The sequence below is a fragment of the Pistacia vera genome, unplaced genomic scaffold, assembly GCF_008641045.1.
Source record: "Pistacia vera cultivar Batoury unplaced genomic scaffold, PisVer_v2 Contig927, whole genome shotgun sequence".
Taxonomy (NCBI): Eukaryota; Viridiplantae; Streptophyta; class Magnoliopsida; order Sapindales; family Anacardiaceae; genus Pistacia; species Pistacia vera.
This window is the reverse complement of record NW_022196809.1, coordinates 84,923-104,410: the sequence shown is the minus strand read 5'-3', so window position 1 is coordinate 104,410 and position 19,488 is coordinate 84,923. Positions and strand designations below refer to the sequence as shown.

Genomic DNA, 19,488 nt, shown 5'->3' with positions numbered 1-19,488 from the left:
GCTAGCTCAAGATCAGTTAGCTCGAGGTCATCAGCTAGCTTGAAGGCAACTAGCTCGAGGTCATTAGCTAGCTTGAGGGCAACTAGCTTGAGGGTAGCTAACTTGGGGTCATCAGATTGCTCAAAGGCAGCCAGCTCAAGGGTAGCTAGCTCAAGAGCAACTAGCTCAAGGTCATCAACTAGCTTGAGATCATCACCTAGCTCAAAGACAACTAGCTCGAGGTCATCAACTAGCTCGAGATCATCCGTTAGCTCAAGGTCATCAACTAGCTCGAGATCATTAGCTAGCTCCAGGTCATCAACTAGCTTGAGGGTAGCTAGCTCAAGAACAGATCGCTCGGGTCATAAACTAGATTAAGGGTCGAGGTCGCTAGCTCGAGCTCTAACTCTAATCCAATCTGCTCACTAGCTCTAACTCCTACTCGCTAGCTCTTCTGCTTGCTAACTCTAGCTTCTGCTTGCTAGCTTCATTTTTCTTTTCCCTTTTTTGTACCTATATTTTGTGATATGCAAATAAAAAGGATATAAATGAAAAGAAAAGAATGTCTTTACGTTCCTTTTATTTGCCTTTTGTTGTGTGTTTGTGATGTGTGCTAGTAGACAGGAAGAGCTTAGTAAAGGCCCTCCTTTTAGCACCAAAATGTTGATGCGATTTTTTGCACCAATGAGATGTATGCAAGCATTCGAGAAGTTTGCGCAAATGGTCTATGGGAGACTGTGAAATAGTAAGTATAATGTTGAACCTGTGGGTTCAATGAGGTTTACATGTGGAGCAAATGAAATGTTAAACAGTAAATGCGTAAAAGTAAGTAGAGAAATAGACAATAGCGATTTTTAAAGTGGTTCTGATGCACAGAGCAATTCTTATGTCCACTGTTATTTTATTGATGTATTTACAAGAAGAATTTGCTCTAGAGAGACTATTGTTGTAGGGCTCTTTTAGTAAAAAAGATGAAGATATCCCCCTTATTTATAGTGTTTTGAGGGTGATCTTAGGTTTGAAATAACCTTCATGCGTCTCGACATGGGGCCAAGATGTGGTGTGTAGTAACCTTCACGCATAGCGACACGTGGCCAAGATAACATCATAGCTTGAAATCTTACTGGTGAAGTAATCTTTTTTTGGAGGCTTACACATGAAGTAGTCATTTGAGGGAGTGACACAGCATGATGATAATGCAATTTAAATCTTATCCCTGAAATAATTCTCTTATGGATTAGTACACAAGTTGGAGAGATTCGACATGTGGCGTGAATCCACTCTCTGTGGATTTATTGCCCAACATCAACAAAACGCACATATAAATTACATGAAAGAAAACCCTAATCTCAAACTAAAAAAATAGTTGATTAATGAGAAAGATCGAAAGAAGGTGAGAAAATAAAAAAAGAATTCAGGTGACAAAGTGGGTATGTTCCTTAATCCAACTGGGCTGCTAAATCATGGATTGGGCTTGGCCCAATAAATGATTGTGGACTTATTACTGAGCAGTGAAAAATCTGATAAAAACTCCTTGCTCTATGTAGCCGCCGTCTGCTCTGTTTGTTCGATACCGACCACGTAAACAAGTGGTGGGTTTCCATTTGTGAGTTCTGAGCCATTAGGAATTTTTTAACAGTTGATTTGAGCTTGTTGGAGGTGATTATTTAAATAACCATGAAGAGAAGAATGCAGAAATAGGATTGTAGATGATAAAAATGATAATGGCAAGAAGTAGAATGCGGAGGATAGGCATGGCATGGCAGAAGGGATTAATAAAGAAGATGCGATTACATTCATATAGCAGCAAAGTTATAATGTCTCCACCACTTGTCTCTCTGGACCTCCCCGACGTCTGGACTCATAACTCCAGCCATGATCATTCTCTCCCACCACCTGTTTGCTGTAAGTAGCTTCAATTCCTCCTATTTCCTCGTACATTTTTCTTCTTTTAGCCATTTTTTTTTATTCATCTGGGATGGCTTTTACTTCAGAGAGTTGATGTCTATTCATAGCTAGAAGAGTTCGACCCAATGCTTTATTTCTGTCCTAGTTGACCCATATTGATCTTTCCCCAATAGCCAAATACTTTGTAAATGCTGCATATTCTTACTGGTTATTTGTTATGATATGAATATATCACACCAATTCGTGATGAGATCCATTGATACAGAGCCAATTCCAATAGACTTATTGGAGGGTAGATTGGCGTGTATCCGGTAGGAACTGAACCTACAAATTCGTCAATTATGAGTTCCTTATGTTAAAGAGCAAGGATATTTATATTGCCATCATCCTGAGTTACTTATTTCATTTTCTTTATGCCATTTAAGGACAGTGTAGTTGATTTTTGAACGTTAATCACAGCTTATCAACGTTCTGCTACTGTAATTGATGGAAAGTCAATTGCAGAGGGAATCAGGTCAAGTATTGCTGGTGAAGTGAAGAGAATGAAGGATTCTATTGGAAAGGTTCCTGGCTTGGCTGTGATTTTGGTGGGCCAAAGAAGGGACTCTCAGACTTATGTCCACAACAAGATAAAAGCTTGCGAAGAAGCTGGAATCAAGTCTGTTGTTTCTCTATTTCCCGATGACTGTACAGAAGATGAGGTTCTTGATGCTCTATCGAATTTCAATGAGGACATATCAATTCATGGTATTCTTGTACAGCTTCCTCTACCACAAGTAATTTCTACAACTAAGATATATTTTTTATTCATTTTTTTTTTATCTGGAATGTGACTTTCTTGAAATGAAGCATCTAATATGTGAAATGATTTGGCAAATCTACTCATGTCTTTTCCCATCTTGCCGAAATTTAGACTGTTCATAGCATGTGATCTTTATTAAAGAAGTTTCCATTGTCCAAATGAAAATGCTGTGGATGATCTTAATTATCAAAGCTTGCTATAGCATTGGGTTTTTATCATTCAGAGGGTTCTGGTTTGGTAGAAAAGGTTTTTAAAATAGTTGGATGAAGTAATCTTTCTTAGAAAAGATCTACTAGACAGTAAACGCCATGTGATGGGTCGTGTTTTGTCTTGGCTGTTGTCTTTTATTAAAAAGGAAAAGGAGGAAGAGATATCTCTCCATTTGATGTTTCAATGCAAGACTAATGACAAATATGTCTGGTACAGCATTTAGATGAGGGAAAGATTTTGGATGCAGTGTGTTTGGAAAAAGATGTTGATGGCATCCATCCAGTAAATATGGGAAATCTGGCCATGAGAGGAAGGGAACCACTGTCTATTTCCTGTACTGCAAAAGGTTGCATTGAGTTGCTGATCAGATCTGGTGTGAAGATAATGGGCAAGAATGCTGTGGTGATCGGAAGAAGCAACATCGTAGGGTTACCCACATCTTTACTGTTGCAGGTAATACAACATTCTCACTGATTTCCTCAACTCATTCCTATTATATTCAGTTAGATAAACATTATCTTACAATATCTTTGGGCAGCGGCACCATGCGACTGTCAGTATCATACATGCCTTCACAGAAAACCCAGAGAGAATCACCAACAAAGCTGATATTGTAGTTACAGCTGCTGGAGTGCCGAATCTAGTTCGTGGGAGTTGGCTAAAGCCTGGTGCAGTTGTACTTGATGTTGGGACATGCCCAGTTGAAGTAAGTAGAAATTCTTTCATCATTGCTTGTTGCTGGAGTTTTTCACATAAACCAATCAATGGCATATTGGCTTGTAAAGTACCTTTAGTTTCCTTCTATAAATGTTTAGCTTTGGGTTCTGAATTTGATTTATGTATGAACAGGATGCAAGCTGCGAATTTGGTTATCGTCTAGTAGGAGATGTTTGCTATGAAGAAGCAGTTGGGTTAGTGTCAGCAATTACTCCGGTGCCCGGCGGAGTTGGACCCATGACAATTGCTATGCTTCTCTCCAACACTCTCGACACCGCCAGACGAGCATATGATTTTACTTGACTGCCAATGCCAGTAAAACTGCCTTGTTGTAAGATAGTCTCAACATTTTCACGTTTTCTCTGCCCTAATTATAGTAATGAACATAGTTAAAGAAGACAACCAAACGACCTTGACCCTGCAGAAAATCATACCCAGTCACTATAAAATTTGAAGCAAACATGTAGTTCCAGTTTGGTTCATATTACTGTCGCAGAGCTCCACCATTGTAATACAGTCTAAAGTTTGTAAGATTAAATTGTGAACCAATCTTTATTAATTCTAGTAATGGGTATGATTAACTCTGATTATCTCTGTTTTAAAAACCGGACTGGACTAGCAGATCGAACCAGTTGGACCTAGACCTGGCAGCTTCTCCGGTCCGGCTCATGTCTTAGAGGGGTTTTTGTAATATTTCAAAATTATAAGGGTTACTTGGTAATTTTATAAGGGTGTTTTGGAGATATGTCAAAAGTTTAGAGATTAATTGGTTATTTTTTGGGGCATTTTTGAAATAAATAAAAATTTGAGGGACTAATAAACTTTTTTAAGGGGAATTTTTTGTAATATATTAAAATTTGAGGGATTAATATGTAATTTTTTAAAAATAAAATTATCGCTAACATCATCAATCCAACTAGTTGGTCCAACTGATTAAATAGGTTACCCTCCTATTCAGGTTTTAAAACAATGCTGATTGTAAGATCTGGGATGGTCACTTTGGATTATAGATTTGGTGTGGTTTGGATAAACCGATAAAAGGCTAATGAATCTGATGTAAGTATAGCATATTAATTATGATTTTTTTAGATTTGATGTGGTTTGGATAAACCAGTAAAGGCTAATGAATCTGATGTAAGTATAGCATATTAATTATGAATTTTTTTAATTTTTTTTTTGGATATGGTAATTGGTGACCACCCCTTTCCCTTGCTACAACTTCAACTCAAGACTCTCTTTTAACTTCTCATTCTATCCTTCACTCCACCAGGCCACAAGAGATGGTTATTACATCTTTTCTTAGGTAAAGCAAAGTTAGCACTTAGAAGTCAATCATTTCTTGTTTGTAGATTGGAGAAAGCCATAAGAGAGGAGACGATTGCTTTTGTTTCAGAAAATGTGGTAGTTGATAAGAGAGAAAAATAACTTGAACGTTCAAGATTCAACAATACAAATCACATGTCAAATGATAATCCACAGGTTGAAATAGCAAAGCTGACCATCAATGGTGCCTGAGAGCCTTGTGTATCTTTCTCACCCATAAGCCTAAAGCCGGCATCGAGGTTGAAATATCAAAGTCAAAGCTGATAACATCAATTGTGCTAACCCTAGCATGTTCTGGAAATAACTTGCAAACTCTTTAGGTCATCAAGCATCAGTTACATCTTTGCAGAGTGACAACAAGAATTGATTATACTAATTTCCAGGCAATATACATATGTAACATTCAGGTTATGAGATTCTTCATCTAAATCATACCAACCTCAGAAGAAGCAATGACAAAAAAATTAATTGAAAATAATCACTTCAGATTACACTGCTTTCCAAGGAATATAAGGAAAGCTTCTCTCATCCTTCCACTTCAGCTGTAGACTGCGCTGGCTCAACCACAGGAGGTATGCAGTCCACTTTGTAGCGCAGGACCTATTGCAAAAAGTGAAAGAACATAAGTTGTCAGGAAAATCAGAATTTTGCATCGCGAACAGCTAGCCAAAGTTAATTGCAATGAGGGCAGGGCTTTGGTACCAAACAAAACACGGGATCACATTAACTTGTGTTGAATCTAAGAGTTTTTTACCAAGTAAAAACTGGACATCTAGATATCATAAAGTCTAAAAACATCCAACCACTGATTCCAGGAATTAAGAATCCATATGGTTTGTTATGCTGGCGTAGTGATGTTCAAAAAGGTCAGCAGTGGTGTGTACTGGCTATTATGCTATATTGGTTCTAGAATTTGCAATGAACTATCTTTGTGGAAAAATATAAAAATTGTATTAACAAAATTTTCCAATGTTAATACCTAAACTCTCCATAATAACACTCAGCCATACCTCATAGAGTCTGAAACTTAAAATGAGTCAAAAAGAAAGTGAAATCAACTCAAGGAATCCCTTGAACACATCTGCTCACCTTTTTAAAAAAGGATGAGTATGAATTGTCCCAAATGAGTTTGTAGTTCCCCACCATGACAGTACAGAAGTTGCCCTGCAGAAATAATCAATAAAATTGGTCAGAACTTATCAGTAAATTGTAAAGCATGGTAAGTTTGGCAACAGATGCAGCAACTCACTTGATCAGACTCATAACGCCGGTAAGGTAATATCAGCTGAGGGATAACGATCCATACCCAGTGAAACAGAAAAGAAGCAATGAGCATCAACAAAGACAGAACTGGTATAAGAAAAATAAAAAGGAAACTACAGAATGTTTCGAAGAAACAATCAGGATGAAAAAACCTCAACTGATGAGAATCGAATTAAAATATTAATAGTATACACTACCATAGTTCAACTTACAGTTTTCTCTCCAGAAGGATTTGTGTACTCCAAACTAAATCCAATATCCTGACAGCAACGAATTAAAGATCAATATCAAGAACTACAAAGTCATGCATCTTGTACAAAAACAGCATATGAGCCCAATTATTTGATAATAAACCACAAACTTTATTTCACAATTTATTGCAGTCAAACTGGAACATATGCAGGCAAAAGGACAATGTTGCTCAGAGTTTCAAGTAATAACAAAAGAACAATGACTCGCAAGTTTCCTTCAGAACTTATTTGATAAACAATAATCGGTTAATTTATAACAAATTTAACCCAATTTCTCCAAAAAGGATAAAACTGAAGTCCTCAGAGAGCCATTTTTATATTTAATTTTCAAAAGAAAAATTATGAAAATAATGTTGAGCCACACTAAGAATAATACATATGATTTTAAGAAAAGGGTAAAAGATTTCTGAGATATAAATCACTTCTCTTAACGCACAAGCCTGAACTACGATTTTTCTTTTTCTTTTTTTTTCTTTTTTGGGCAGAAACTAACCCCCAAAAAGAAGTGAAGAAAAGAGAAATTTATAAATTACAATAATTGTGTTAAAGAACTATACCATATTAATCTTGCCTTGTACCAATGAAAAATCCCAAGCAATGTAGGAGTTTACAGAATCCACCATAAAAGAGACCTAAAATGACAACCAATTAGAAAAAACTGGTTCAGAATAGCATTATGTACAAAGGTCCAAGCATCGATAAACAGTTACCAAACAAAATACAAAAGGAAATTCAAAGATGTTCTGACAAACCAAGCCAACTAGGCTAAAGAAAAAGATAACTATGAAATAATAGTTAGATCCATAATTTTAATAAATAATTAAAAGAAAAATTGTTTGAGATTGTTCTTTAAGATATATGTAAGAATATATAACAACTGGGGCCTAACCTTGTACACTAACTCTCAACATCAAAACATTATAGCAGCCGAAGCACACAAAGAAGTGGATACTAGGGTCATCCACCTAGGTGTTATAGTAGGAGACAGAAGAGAGCAAAAGAAACTTTTCAGAGATCCTAGTTTTATCCGCCCTCATATCATCAAGAGAGGCTCTCTATCATTCAAGTTTTTTCCTAACTTGAGAATCCTACTCCACTGGGAAGAGGGAGTGCCAGCAAAACATATACCAATTCACAGTGAAACCTTCCTGTTTCATTTCCAGGATTACTTTTTTCTCTTCATGCATCTGAACTGGGAAGTGATTTTCAGAGTTTAATTATTTTCCTGGAGTTCTGTCTTGAACAGGGAAGGATATTTTTTTTTTTTTTTTTTTTTTTAAACAGAATTTTGGGGATGCTAAGGACTTTTTTTTTCATAGATTTTCCCAGCCCTGGTGGTTTTTGTGTTGTGAACATCTGATGGTCTGCTTCATAATTGTAACTTTTTATTACATTTTCTTTAATAAATTCTTGAATTCTTATCCAAAAGAAAAGGGAAAAAGCAGCAGCAGCAAACATTACTACATAAGAAGCATTTAAAATGACCTTCAAAGATGAAAGGACACTATTAAACAGATTTGAAAACAAACCTCATAATTTTTCCCGGCTGGAACAGTTGTTTCCTTGTACTCATCATTTTTCCTGCAATGAAAAAACTAGCAATAATTAAACAGAAAATTCAGGTAGCGCTAAGCAAAGACTTTGAAACTTACCCTGTTTCTAGTGCACCTGCAACCTCTGCTGAAATAAAGAAAGGGGAATTCGCAAAGACCTCACTGGTACAAACAAACATGCCAGTTAACACATATAGAGCTAAAGACCATGCAGTAACACAGCACATTTTAAAAGATTTACTTGTTCAGTAAAGAATTACGAAGAAAAAGAAATAAGGTAAAAACAACCCTAAGCCTATTTACAGATGACAATGGTTAACAAGAAACTTAATCCTACTATAACATGTGTCACATGTCCCACTCAAATATGTAACATAATCATATCTAAGAAAGAAAAGACTCATCAAATAAGAAAACTAAGTTCAAAATATCCCAAGTAAAATACTTCCAAGAAAATAAAAATAAGACTCCTTAATTTTAAAACAAATAGAAAAAGTGAAAATATCACCAATTTAAACCAAACCAGAAACCATACTGAGAAGAGAAGAGCTGATGCAACAACTGATTTAGTAGCAATATAGTAAACATAAAAAGCTACACCACATGACTATTAAAGTTCACAACAACAACGATAACTATAATGACAACAACTTTATAACTTTGTAAAAATATTAATGATAAACAATTTATAAAAGCAAGAAACAGAACATTACCCAATGAATTTGATGAACCTTTCAAATTCAGAGGTGTAAACATCAACTGCTTCTTCCAGGACAGCAAACTGATGCCTCTTTCTGCTCAATTTATGCATGAGCCAAAAACGTTGAAGCAGAAAACAACAAAAAGAAAGTGTCATTACCCACTAAGTGCAGATAATAAATCATACTCAAGACAAATTACTAGAAATAAAATAACAGAACAAACAAAGATTGCAAGAGATATCTCACAGTTTATTAGCATTGAACCTCCCCCACACTAACAAAAGAAAAAGTCGGATAAAGGTCACCATTGCTGTTAGACTGTATAAAGGAGCTCCATAACGTTGTCTTTGCTCTTCCATAGGCCTTAGATTAGAAGATTTAACTCTTTTCATTCAATACAATCAATTAAAAAATTCCATAATAAATGTTTCTACCTTTCAATCTAGGTGAAAATTAGTCATTTATCTTTTGAAAGTTGATCGACAGCTAAAATTATCCAAAAGCAGAAAGGACATACCCATCATCATCATTTATTTGTCGAACAAAATCCAGTAAAACCTACATTAAGAAAAATAAAAGCATCAGAACATCCACATATGTTTATCCATGCTAAACATGAAAATCCAAGCCTAATCATATTTTTTGCAGTACATTCTATCTATCTGCATCAGATTGCTAATAATCATAAACTATTTCCAATTGAGAAAGCATAAAACTAATAGGTGACACAAAAGAACCACAGAGACAATTAGGTGTTGCTTTAAGCTTGCACTTTTGTACCGTATGATGTCTAAGAACCTGAGATATAATACCATGTACCCGAGTGTCACAGTAAGCTATATTTTTGCCTCCAATCTGCACTCTAGACGCTAATAAAACCAAAACTGAACCTTTTAGTTACTAATCAAATCATCCTAATCTTAGTAAAGGCAACCAATTTTCCATGACTGCAAACTTAAAGAAGTATATCCAAACCAAATAAGAGCTCATACGAAAAGGATAGGATCATCTACCTGTGGAACTCCCACCAAGTACTTTACAAGTGTTTTATAAACACCTGTGGCAGACCCAAGCTGAGCTAACTGTCTCCTCCTGAAAATTGTGATCAGCAGTTACACCGTCAGATCATTCAATCTAAGCACAAATGTCACATAGAAAACCAAGTAAGCTAACCTATCCATTTGTTGTTTCCACAGAAGAGCATATCGGTCACGTATGCTTCCACCTGAATTAATTAAAGTATCAACCTCTGCTTGCTTATTCCTCTCTGATCGCTCTCTTTGTTGCCTGATCAGTGTTCCCCGGAAATCTTGAGGCATGTAAGTCATAACTGAAAATACAGGCATATTAACTAACTTGAATTTTTTTATAATTGGCAAATAACTTTATCTATTTTTCGCAATATTGGTATTCAAGCCCAAGCTCTAACATTCCAGACTCCAGTGCTGTTGTTAAACATTTTGCTTTCAGAAACTCAACTTATTCTAAGTACATGCTCAAGTAATTTAACTAAGAAAATAGGAAATCCGTTTCCAGACTTTAGATTAATTTCACAAGTGAATCCAATTTCAAAACAACTATTACCTAGGTTAAGTTCTAGACCGGATTTTCTCTTGGTATTTATACACTTCTATCATAATTACCTAGCAACCTCTTTAGTTGATAGGAATTGTAAGTACTACTGGAAATTTCATAGAACTAACCTGTGTTGAATATACGATCAGAATTCACAGATTGGAAATCCTTCAACACATTTAAAGTCTTTTGAAATTTTTGACTGAGCTGCTCTAAGACATTTGCTGATTCGGCATCATCAGGTGTAGATGGCTGTTGAAGCTGCAATCAAAAAACAATGAAAGAATGAAGTCATAAATGATAGCTAAATTCAGAATTGACAAGTTACAAAGATCATTCAATAGTACTAGGAACAGGTCTGTTAGGAATATGTCTGTTGGCAAGATCCTACAGCAATACAAAAAGTACTACATAGATATGCTAGAAACTGGATGAAGCAACAAAAAATTACATTCAGTACAAAACATAATATATCTTACCACAGCAGGCCAATGTGATCTTTCTAGTAAAAAAAGAATTTCCTCCATATGTTCCCGATTCTTCCACATATTCTCATCGATTTTATGGGGAGGCTGACGGTCAGCTTCCTGAATCAACAAGCTCTCATCTAGTATACAAGAAGAGTGAAATAGTTAATGAAAGCTAATGGACTATGATAAAAGGTTATTCGACGTACTCTTAGAGTAGGTGACCATTTACGAAGCAAACACTAAAACCAAATTCAAATACTCTGGACCCCAAATGAATCACCAGATATGCAGAGAACTACAATGCTCAATTAATTTTTTTTTCTATTGCAATTAACCCTCGAAAGCTAAAATAAATAAAAGAGTCGCTCTATACGGAGTATGTGATTATAATGGAGCAAATCTGAGCAAGTAAAAGATATTTTCGCAGTGATATAGAGAGCAACATTTACAAAACAAAAAGAAGTCATTAAATGGAGAACAGAGAGCGAACCCTGGGAGGGCGGAGAGTCCTGGAGCAAATCATTGGCAAGAGAACGAATCTCAGAAGAAAGGAGAGCGACTTCATCGGAAAGAGGGGCAAATGGGTACTTATTGTAATATGAAGACAAATAACTTCTGGTAATGGGCACCAGACCCTCCGTTGATGCCATTTTATTTACAGTTAAAAGGAATTTCAATTGGGGTTTATCCCCTTCTCTTTCGCCTTCTCTCTGATCACTGATCCCCAACGCCCACGCCGACCAACTCCACGCTCTCTCTAGTCTCTCTCTATTTATTTATTTTGGTATGTATTTCGTTTGGTGGAATAGCACATTCCTTCGTCCTCCTTTTGGGTCCCTGTATTTAACCCCTTTCTTTTCTATCTATTAATCTCATTTTGATTTTTTTTACGCTCTATTTTCAATCACACTTTTGTTTGTCCTCACAACCTCAGCAAAATAATTTATTATTACATTAAATAATTTCTTTTTTTCACGGTTTTTATAATTTATTATTACAACATCTAAATTTGATATCTATTTCAAAAATATGTTACGCTCAACGCCCTAAGTTTAATCAGAACACCCGATTCTCCCTAAGATTTAAGAAACAATACAAATTTCTTTGTAGTTTACTAACCGTTATAATTTACCCTATGATCTATTAATGTATATTTACCTAATTATCCTTTTATCGTTTATTTTAATAATAAAACTTAAATGCAAGGGGTTTTTATTATCATTTTTTTTTTTTTTAATGACTGAGGTGTCTGGAGTCAGTTTACGCACATCTCAATTAATTTTTAAGGCCCATTAAACACCCTACAAACCTAATATTTCAAAGTAAGCCACAAATGTGATAGATGACCTTAAGGTGGTTTGAATCTGTAAAGTCAATGAAGAAAGTAAACATTCTTGACCATTAGATTAACCTTTTGGAGTTGGATTTCAGTTATTATTATAACTATCTGCCATTAAGATTTAGGTGATAAAATAAACTATAAAAGGATAATTCCGTAATATCTATCAAATCATAATAGCATAAATTCTAAAGATTCACTAATAATAAGGAGATTTTTGTTATTTTAAAATCCTTGGGGGGATTTTGGTATACATCAAACTTTGGGGTCCATTTAAGAAAATGAAATATAGAGGGAGAATCACCTTACCCCCCGTAGTTCCGGTAAATCTACTTTGCGAGACCTATGTAGATTTTCGTCAAAGGGCCCAAAGGTTTCATAAATGCCGTCTGAACTTTCATTAACTGTTCATGCAAAACACGATTAAAAGACCAAATTAACCTTACTTTGTCTTTATGTGAATGGATCAACCCTAATTAAATTATTTGAACAATGATATACCAAAAAAACAAAAAACAAAAAACTTTTTTTTTCTCTCTTTTATTTTACTTCTATTTATTTTAGAAAATTAATCTCAAAAAATTTTATACATTTTTTTAGAATATTCTCTCTCCAGAATTCTCTCAAATTTCTCATTAAACAAAACAAATTCTAAACTAAAACTCTCAAACCAAAATCAAATAACACTACACAAATAAATAAATTAATTAATTAATTAAAGATAAATTAAAATATTTTCTTCTTCTCCAGTGCAGACTTTTTTTTCTCTTTTTCTTCTTCCTGCTGCAACCCCCCTTCTTTTCTTCATCTTCTTCCCGTCCATTCCTTTTTCTCCTTTTTTTTTCTATTTTTCCGTTTTTCTTTTTATTAAACCATTAAACTATTTTAGTTTCAAACTGGAATTCATATTATCAATATGAGTTTTGGTTGATTTGTGATTGGCTGTTAAATCTAAGGTTTGGTTTAACCTTGATTTTTGATGATTTTTTATTAGGTGTTAGATCTAGGATTAAGAAAATGACAAAGAAGAAAGGAGGAGAAAAAAAGAAAGAAAAAAGAAATCAATAAGACAAAATATTGAAAAGACGACTTTACCCTTCATAGCCCAACGGAGTTCAGACGGAATCAGTCCTCGTTTGACGCATTTCTGAAACTACGGAGGACACTTTGACAAAAATCTGCAATCTGCATGGTTCACCACAAAAGATCTACCGAAAGTCTGGGGGCAAAGTGATTCTCTCTAAAAAAAAAAAAAAAAATTAAATAATTATCAAATAAATATTTAAAAGAAAAGAAATACTACAGGGCACTTCAGTAAAAAGACAAACACCTGATATCCATAAATAGTTAAATACAATGCAAAGAACGAGGCCTCACCGACCGTGATTAGAACTTAAACATCAAATTACATAGATAAGCAAATTTTAAACCTAATCTTAATCCTGATTGGAATGAAACCCTAGATTGGAATTGACGACAGGCTAGGCGCAAGCAAAGAGAGAAAGGAAAACAAAGTTAAAGTTAGTGGAGACAAAAAGCCAAGGAAGCTGGAAATGGAAATGGGAATGGAATAAAGGTGGTTTCGGTTGAGGTTGATCTGACAATAATAAATTGAAGCGATTAAAAAAATTTGAGATGAAAATGGGTTCGGAGGCGAAGGAGCAGCCGTCGATGAGATTAATAGTGAGTTGTTTGATTACAGGGGCAGCGGTGCTGGCGGGGTTTTCTCTCTTGAGCCCCTACTTGGCTTCAAATGGTTCTTGTCTCGGGCTGGGATTGGGAAGTTTACAATGGAGAAAGAAAAAGAAGAAGCCAGTACGCGTATACATGGACGGGTGCTTCGACATGATGCACTATGGTCATTGCAACGCGCTCCGTCAGGCGCGTGCTCTCGGTGACCAGCTGGTTGTTGGTGTTGTGAGCGACGCGGAAATCACGGTGAACAAGGGTCCTCCCGTGACGCCTCTTCACGAGAGGATGATAATGGTGAATGCTGTGAAATGGGTGGATGAGGTAATTCCAGATGCACCTTATGCCATAACTGAAGATTTTATGAAGAAATTGTTCGATGAGTACAACATCGATTACATTATTCACGGCGACGATCCTTGCGTTCTTCCTGATGGAACTGATGCCTATGCCCTTGCCAAGAAGGCCGGCCGCTACAAGCAGATTAAGCGCACTGAAGGTGTATCCAGCACAGACATCGTTGGTATGTTTAAGCTCTTATTTAAATATAATATGGCTTTCCATGTCTTCTTCTCTTATTTATTCTTAATTTTTTATATTTTCGTTGTTTATGAACAGGTCGTATGCTTCTGTGTGTAAGAGAGAGATCCGTTAGCGATAGTCACAACCACTCTTCATTGCAAAGGCAGTTTAGCCATGGCCACAACCAGAAACTTGAAGATGGTGGATCCGGCAGCGGAACTCGTGTCTCTCATTTTCTTCCTACTTCTCGAAGAATTGTTCAATTCTCTAATGGCAAGGTATATTATTCATTTCATATTTTTGTTTTTGTTTTGCTTTTGTTAATGACAATTTAGAAAATTAATAGATTGATTGCTGTTATAACAACGGTGTCATAGTTATAATACCATTTGGAAATTTTATAAAATAGTATCCAGTTTCTGCATAATGGATCATCTCCTGTTATTTTTCGGTTCTATTCTCTGTTCTGTATAGTTGTGATGTATACTGTCCTCCTGTTTCAGTTTTTTACTGGAATTTTTCCTATGAATTCTTTCTTGTCAAGCTTATCTCGAACTTTCTTGATGAAAATTATGTATTTGGTTTTGCAGGGGCCTGGACCTGATGCTCGTATAGTCTATATAGATGGTGCATTTGATCTATTTCATGCTGGGCATGTCGAGGTATTTTAATGTTAGCTTGTTCTTATGAATGATGAATATCCTCCTTATTGTTAAAGAAGTTTGTGGTATATTAATGAATTAGTTACTAAAATTTGACAATTAAATCTAAACTAGAAGCCTTAAAGATACTATGGTAAAATCTGACACAAAAATGACAAAATCAATTCAAAACCCTTTCTGTATATAAATATATATATATTAGTTTCTTGAAATTCTTTTGAGAAGGAGGCCCAAAGAAAAGCCAAGATTTGAGCTTTATCTCTAAGAAATTGATATTTTTTTAATTTGAATCTCATAATATCCTTCTGTTTCTTTCTTGCCAAATAACTCAAAAGTTGCCAAGACCACACAATTATTTAAAGAATTTGTTTTTCTTCTTTCCCAAAGGCAAAATAAACAGAGAATAACAATATGCTAGAGTAACCCAAGCAACTTTAGCAGTCTGAAAAAGCTTATGCCACAATCTGGTAGGTTACAATGAAGGAAGAGATGATAAACATTTTCCTCACTTTTGTCACACACCTCGGATCTCTATATGTTATCTTACACTCATACACGTCATTGTTTCCAATTATTTTGTGTTGTAGATCTTGAGGATTGCTCGGGGGCTTGGAGATTTTCTTCTTGTTGGGATACACAATGATCAAACTGTCAGGTAGCAAATTGCTCCTATTTCTTCCATTTTGAATTTTTCCTTCTTTTTCTATATATGCATTAGTTTTAAATTGTTATTCGCAGTATCATAGAAAGCTTTCCAGAATAAAATTGATGCCACTTTGCTGCATGAAAGCTTGAATAACTTTTTATGATTCTGAATGCTTTGATATAGTAAGAAAATAGAATATGTTTTATGCTTTATTACTTTTTTATTAGAACATAAATTGATGCATTGCACCTTTTATGCAATTGCAGTGCAAAAAGAGGAACTCATCGCCCTATTATGAATCTTCATGAAAGAAGTTTAAGTGTTTTGGCTTGTCGCTATGTGGATGAGGTTATAATCGGTGCTCCATGGGAAGTGTCTAAAGACATGGTCAGTCTCTCTGTTAACTTTTATTTATTTATTTATTTTTAATAAGAATCAATAATTTTTATAAATGTGTAAAAAGAATAACAAAAAAGTGAATAAGCTGTCTAAAAAAAAAAACTAAAGAATCCTGTGATCAAAACACAAGGTGACTTAACAAAGTTAACTAGGTGCCTTAGATGCCCTCAGAAGTCCCAAACAAAAGAAGTTTTTGATGTCAAGGAGCTGCTGCCATCCAATTATCCTAAATGAAGAAGAAAAACTTTTTTCTAAATTATGAGGTTGACGAAGACGCAAATTTTAGCCACAAATTTGATTTAATCTCATTAGAATAGAGTGTCCTTTCCACCAAAACCATAAAGGATAGCCATCACAGTACACCCACAAAACAACATATTTCTTCCCTCAAAACATAATCTTTCAATCAGATAGAGTAGGAGGAACAGGGCAGCACCAACAGAGCGTAATTGCTGAAGTTTAGGTGCTTATAATCAGCTTTAGCCTTCCATATTATCTTTGAGGGTCCAAAGGTAAACATTGAGTTCATCAATCGGATTTAGCTGCAACTATCCTGACTTCTCCAAGGTCCTTCTGTCCTCTGTCAACCAGCATTTAATTATGATAAAGCCTTCAATTTTCCCAACTACACTGTGTAGTCATATTTTTACGAAGCGTAAGATTTCATTTCAACCCCAATGAGATGAAGGGGAAACCATCTTCTAGATTATGGGTTAACCCTTTAGCTGTTGACAGCTTATAGAAATAGTAGAAAAAGATCACAGGATGACAACCTCAAAGGCATTGCATTGCACATGTTACACAGAGTACACAGGGCTTGCCCATGGGCATGCTGCAGTGACAGACAGCTCCAACCCGGTCACCCAGCCAAGTCAGTGAGTTGTGAAAGTTGTACAGTAATTTTAGTAATTTCTTTTAAATGATATAGATATAGAACTTTTGAAGGACAGGAGCAAAGCAAATGACATTTTTGTGTTGCTTTTAACTTCTCTCTCTTCGGTCCAAGGATGAGTTGTTATAATCAGAACATGTTGTATATATTACTTTTAAATGATATAGATATAGAACTTTTGGAGGAGAGGTGCAAAGCAAATGACATTTTGTGTTGCTTTAACTTCTCTCTCTTCGGTCCAAGGATGAGTTGTTATATTCAGAACATGTTGTATATATCACTGTCGTAACTTGGTGGAAATTTCTTTTACTGCAGGTCACAACCTTCAACATCTCACTAGTTGTCCATGGAACAGTAGCTGAGAACAATGATTTTGAGAAGGTAAAATTTTAGAAGTTGCTCACTGTTATAATGTACAATTACATTTATTAATAAGGTTCCAATATGCTCAATTTTTCTGACATTTCATTGTTATACAGGAGAATGACAATCCATATGCAGTTCCGATTAGCATGGGTATCTTTAAAGTTTTGGAAAGCCCACTGGATATCACAACTACCACGATAATCAGAAGGATTGTTGCAAATCATGAGGCATACCAGGTTCACTTCCAAACCCTGTTATCTCTGATACTTTTAAAAAAAAAAAAAAAAAAAAAAAAAAAAAATTGCATCCTTTTACAGTCACCAATTCTGTCGAGAGTTCCAAATGTATGACCATGATAGCACTTGACTGAATAAAGGAGCTTTCTGTGCAACAATCACACCATGATCAATGCCTTATTTTGAACCGGAAAAATGACCTTTTTAAGATGTCATTTTCTTGCCACTGTCATTAGTATGGCTAGTCCCTGTTTAGACCTATTAATTGTCCTCCAACCTTGGAATATGTGATGGGCATCCAATTTGTTGGCTGAATAAATGTGATCCATTCCTGTTGACTGTGTCCACTTGAAATGAATATCATGTTAAAATTGTGTTACGACTGATCTGTATGTCTGATAGAAATGATTGAACAGAGGGGCCCTGTGCTTGTTATGAGGTTTAACCTATAATCAGCTCGTCTGACCCTGTGGTTATCAGATTCTTTCCATTTTTAAGACGCGTGTTATCTCTGCCATTGTGTTTTTGTGTTTTAACCTAAGATTTTTCTTTACCCTCTTTCTTTTCTGCAGAAGCGAAACGAGAAAAAGGCAGCTAGTGAGAAAAAGTATTATGAAGGCAAGACTTTCTTGTCTGATGATTGATTGATGTATCAGACCATCTGGTGCACATAGGTTGGTGGATGCATATTTACTAAAGTAGTGAATGGATTTATCAGTGTATTAACATGATGGATGACTCGATAGAGATAAGTAATTGAAGATCATATGCGATTGCTGAGTCAATCTTGTCACGGAATTCTGTTCTTCTAATTTTGGACCACACTTTGTTGGAATTAGATTCCAAGGCGATAATTGAGAGTTTAGGGTAGAGGTTGAGCCTGTCATATGTATAAGAGCTTGCTTCAGTTTTATGCATTACTGATTTTATTATACCCATTAAAGTGCTTCTACTCAGATGAAAAGAGCAATTCTGTCTGCTATGTTTGTTGTCATTGGCAGCCCTTTTAACCTTTAAATTAGGTTAGCGGAAAGAGGATTGAATGTGAATTCTCTGTTTTCTGGGAAATAAATATTAGAAAGAAAATTTTTCTTCTTCTTCTTTTGAAGCAAATGATAAGTTAATTCCAGTAAGAAAATTTTGAAGTGAAAAGATCCTTGTATGGCATATATATTAGGGTATTATTTCATTAAATAAATTATTAAGCTGTTTTCTTATATAATACCTCCGCTATTTCTCTTTAAAATGTTTACTGTTTCTCTCTCTCCCAAATTTTTTTTATAGTAAGCAAAGTATGATATCAAGACCTCTGTTTTAAAAATTGGACCGGACCGGCCGGTCGGACCGGTTGGACCGTGAACCGGTAGCTTCTCCGGTCCGGTTTAGGTCTCAGGGGGGTTTTTGAAATATTTTAAAATTATGAGGGTTACTTTGTAATTTTATAGGGGTATTTTGAAGATATATCAAAAGTTTAGGGATTAATTGGTAATTTTATTGGGGTATTTTTGGAATAAATAAAAATTTTAGGGACCAATTTGAACTTTTTTAGGCGAATTTTTGTAATATATTAAAATTTAAGGGGTTAATATGTAATTTTTTTAAAATAAAATATTGCTGACGTCATCGGTCCAATCGACCGGTCCAACCGGTTGGACCGATTGAACCGTGACCCGGATAGCAAAATGGTTTGCCCTCCGGTCCGGGTTTTAAAACAATGATCAAGACAGAGGAAATGATAAGTATTACTTGAGGTGAATGTAAACGGTTTTTTTTTAAAAAAAAAAAAAAGGATAACTTTGTGTCATGGGATTATCCTCTTTAAATATTTCTTTTCTTTTTCTCAATTCAAAATATCTAAAACGCCATTAAAAAAAAAAAGCGCAATTCCTGAGAATAATTGCTTCCTTAAAGAAGGATATATCAAGAAACTTTGGGTGCTTAATATTTTATACCCTATTTTCTATCATATTCTCAAAATACCTATT

The 19,488-nt window shown here is 35.2% G+C and overlaps 3 protein-coding genes and 1 long non-coding RNA gene across 5 annotated transcripts; 2 read left to right on the top strand and 2 right to left on the bottom strand.

The window, feature by feature from the left end:
- Positions 1–1,527: 1,527 nt before the first annotated feature.
- Positions 1,528–4,230, top strand: LOC116120170 (bifunctional protein FolD 1, mitochondrial). The gene is made up of 5 exons (XM_031406110.1): positions 1,528–1,884; positions 2,347–2,663; positions 3,116–3,352; positions 3,438–3,605; positions 3,749–4,230. Exons 1-5 carry the CDS (start codon positions 1,689–1,691, stop codon positions 3,917–3,919), a joined length of 1,089 nt encoding a protein of 362 aa, XP_031261970.1. The 5' UTR covers positions 1,528–1,688; the 3' UTR covers positions 3,920–4,230.
- A 1,057-nt stretch (positions 4,231–5,287) lies between these two features.
- LOC116120168 lies at positions 5,288–11,630 on the bottom strand. Of its 2 annotated transcripts, XM_031406107.1 has the most exons (15): positions 11,243–11,629; positions 10,762–10,889; positions 10,411–10,543; positions 9,881–10,037; positions 9,721–9,799; positions 9,225–9,265; positions 8,954–9,070; positions 8,720–8,800; positions 8,106–8,168; positions 7,983–8,034; positions 7,011–7,085; positions 6,415–6,462; positions 6,189–6,224; positions 6,029–6,103; positions 5,288–5,539 (listed from the first exon to the last, which is right to left on the bottom strand). In XM_031406107.1, the coding sequence occupies exons 1-15, from the start codon at positions 11,400–11,402 to the stop codon at positions 5,465–5,467; spliced, it is 1,320 nt and encodes a 439-aa protein (XP_031261967.1). In that variant the 5' UTR covers positions 11,403–11,629; the 3' UTR covers positions 5,288–5,464. The 2 variants fall into 2 exon arrangements, with proteins under 2 accessions (XP_031261967.1, XP_031261968.1); XM_031406108.1 differs by lacking the exon at positions 8,954–9,070 and having other exon boundaries at positions 11,243–11,630.
- Positions 11,631–12,412: 782 nt separating this feature from the next.
- LOC116120172 lies at positions 12,413–13,502 on the bottom strand. Its single transcript, XR_004126506.1, has 3 exons — positions 13,422–13,502; positions 13,187–13,331; positions 12,413–12,495 (listed from the first exon to the last, which is right to left on the bottom strand). It is a non-coding gene; the product is annotated as an uncharacterized LOC116120172 (long non-coding RNA).
- Positions 13,503–13,516: 14 nt separating this feature from the next.
- Positions 13,517–18,502, top strand: LOC116120171 (ethanolamine-phosphate cytidylyltransferase). The gene is made up of 8 exons (XM_031406112.1): positions 13,517–14,303; positions 14,399–14,580; positions 14,893–14,964; positions 15,552–15,619; positions 15,877–15,997; positions 17,217–17,282; positions 17,381–17,503; positions 18,076–18,502. The coding sequence occupies exons 1-8, from the start codon at positions 13,727–13,729 to the stop codon at positions 18,145–18,147; spliced, it is 1,281 nt and encodes a 426-aa protein (XP_031261972.1). The 5' UTR covers positions 13,517–13,726; the 3' UTR covers positions 18,148–18,502.
- Positions 18,503–19,488: the final 986 nt, after the last annotated feature.

Coding starts and splice junctions, on each gene's coding strand:
- LOC116120171 (XM_031406112.1), top strand. CDS start 13,727: ATGAAAATGGGTTCGGAGGCGAAGGAGCAGCCGTCGATGAGATTAATA. Junction 14,581..14,892: donor TTCAATTCTCTAATGGCAAG/GTATATTATTCA, acceptor TTGGTTTTGCAG/GGGCCTGGACCTGATGCTCG. Junction 17,283..17,380: donor AGAACAATGATTTTGAGAAG/GTAAAATTTTAG, acceptor ATTGTTATACAG/GAGAATGACAATCCATATGC.
- LOC116120168 (XM_031406107.1), bottom strand. CDS start 11,402: ATGGCATCAACGGAGGGTCTGGTGCCCATTACCAGAAGTTATTTGTCT. Junction 9,266..9,720: donor ACTTGGTGGGAGTTCCACAG/GTAGATGATCCT, acceptor TTCTTAATGTAG/GTTTTACTGGATTTTGTTCG. Junction 6,104..6,188: donor GGCGTTATGAGTCTGATCAA/GTGAGTTGCTGC, acceptor TTATTTCTGCAG/GGCAACTTCTGTACTGTCAT.
- LOC116120170 (XM_031406110.1), top strand. CDS start 1,689: ATGATAAAAATGATAATGGCAAGAAGTAGAATGCGGAGGATAGGCATG. Junction 3,353..3,437: donor CCACATCTTTACTGTTGCAG/GTAATACAACAT, acceptor ATCTTTGGGCAG/CGGCACCATGCGACTGTCAG. Junction 3,606..3,748: donor TTGGGACATGCCCAGTTGAA/GTAAGTAGAAAT, acceptor ATGTATGAACAG/GATGCAAGCTGCGAATTTGG.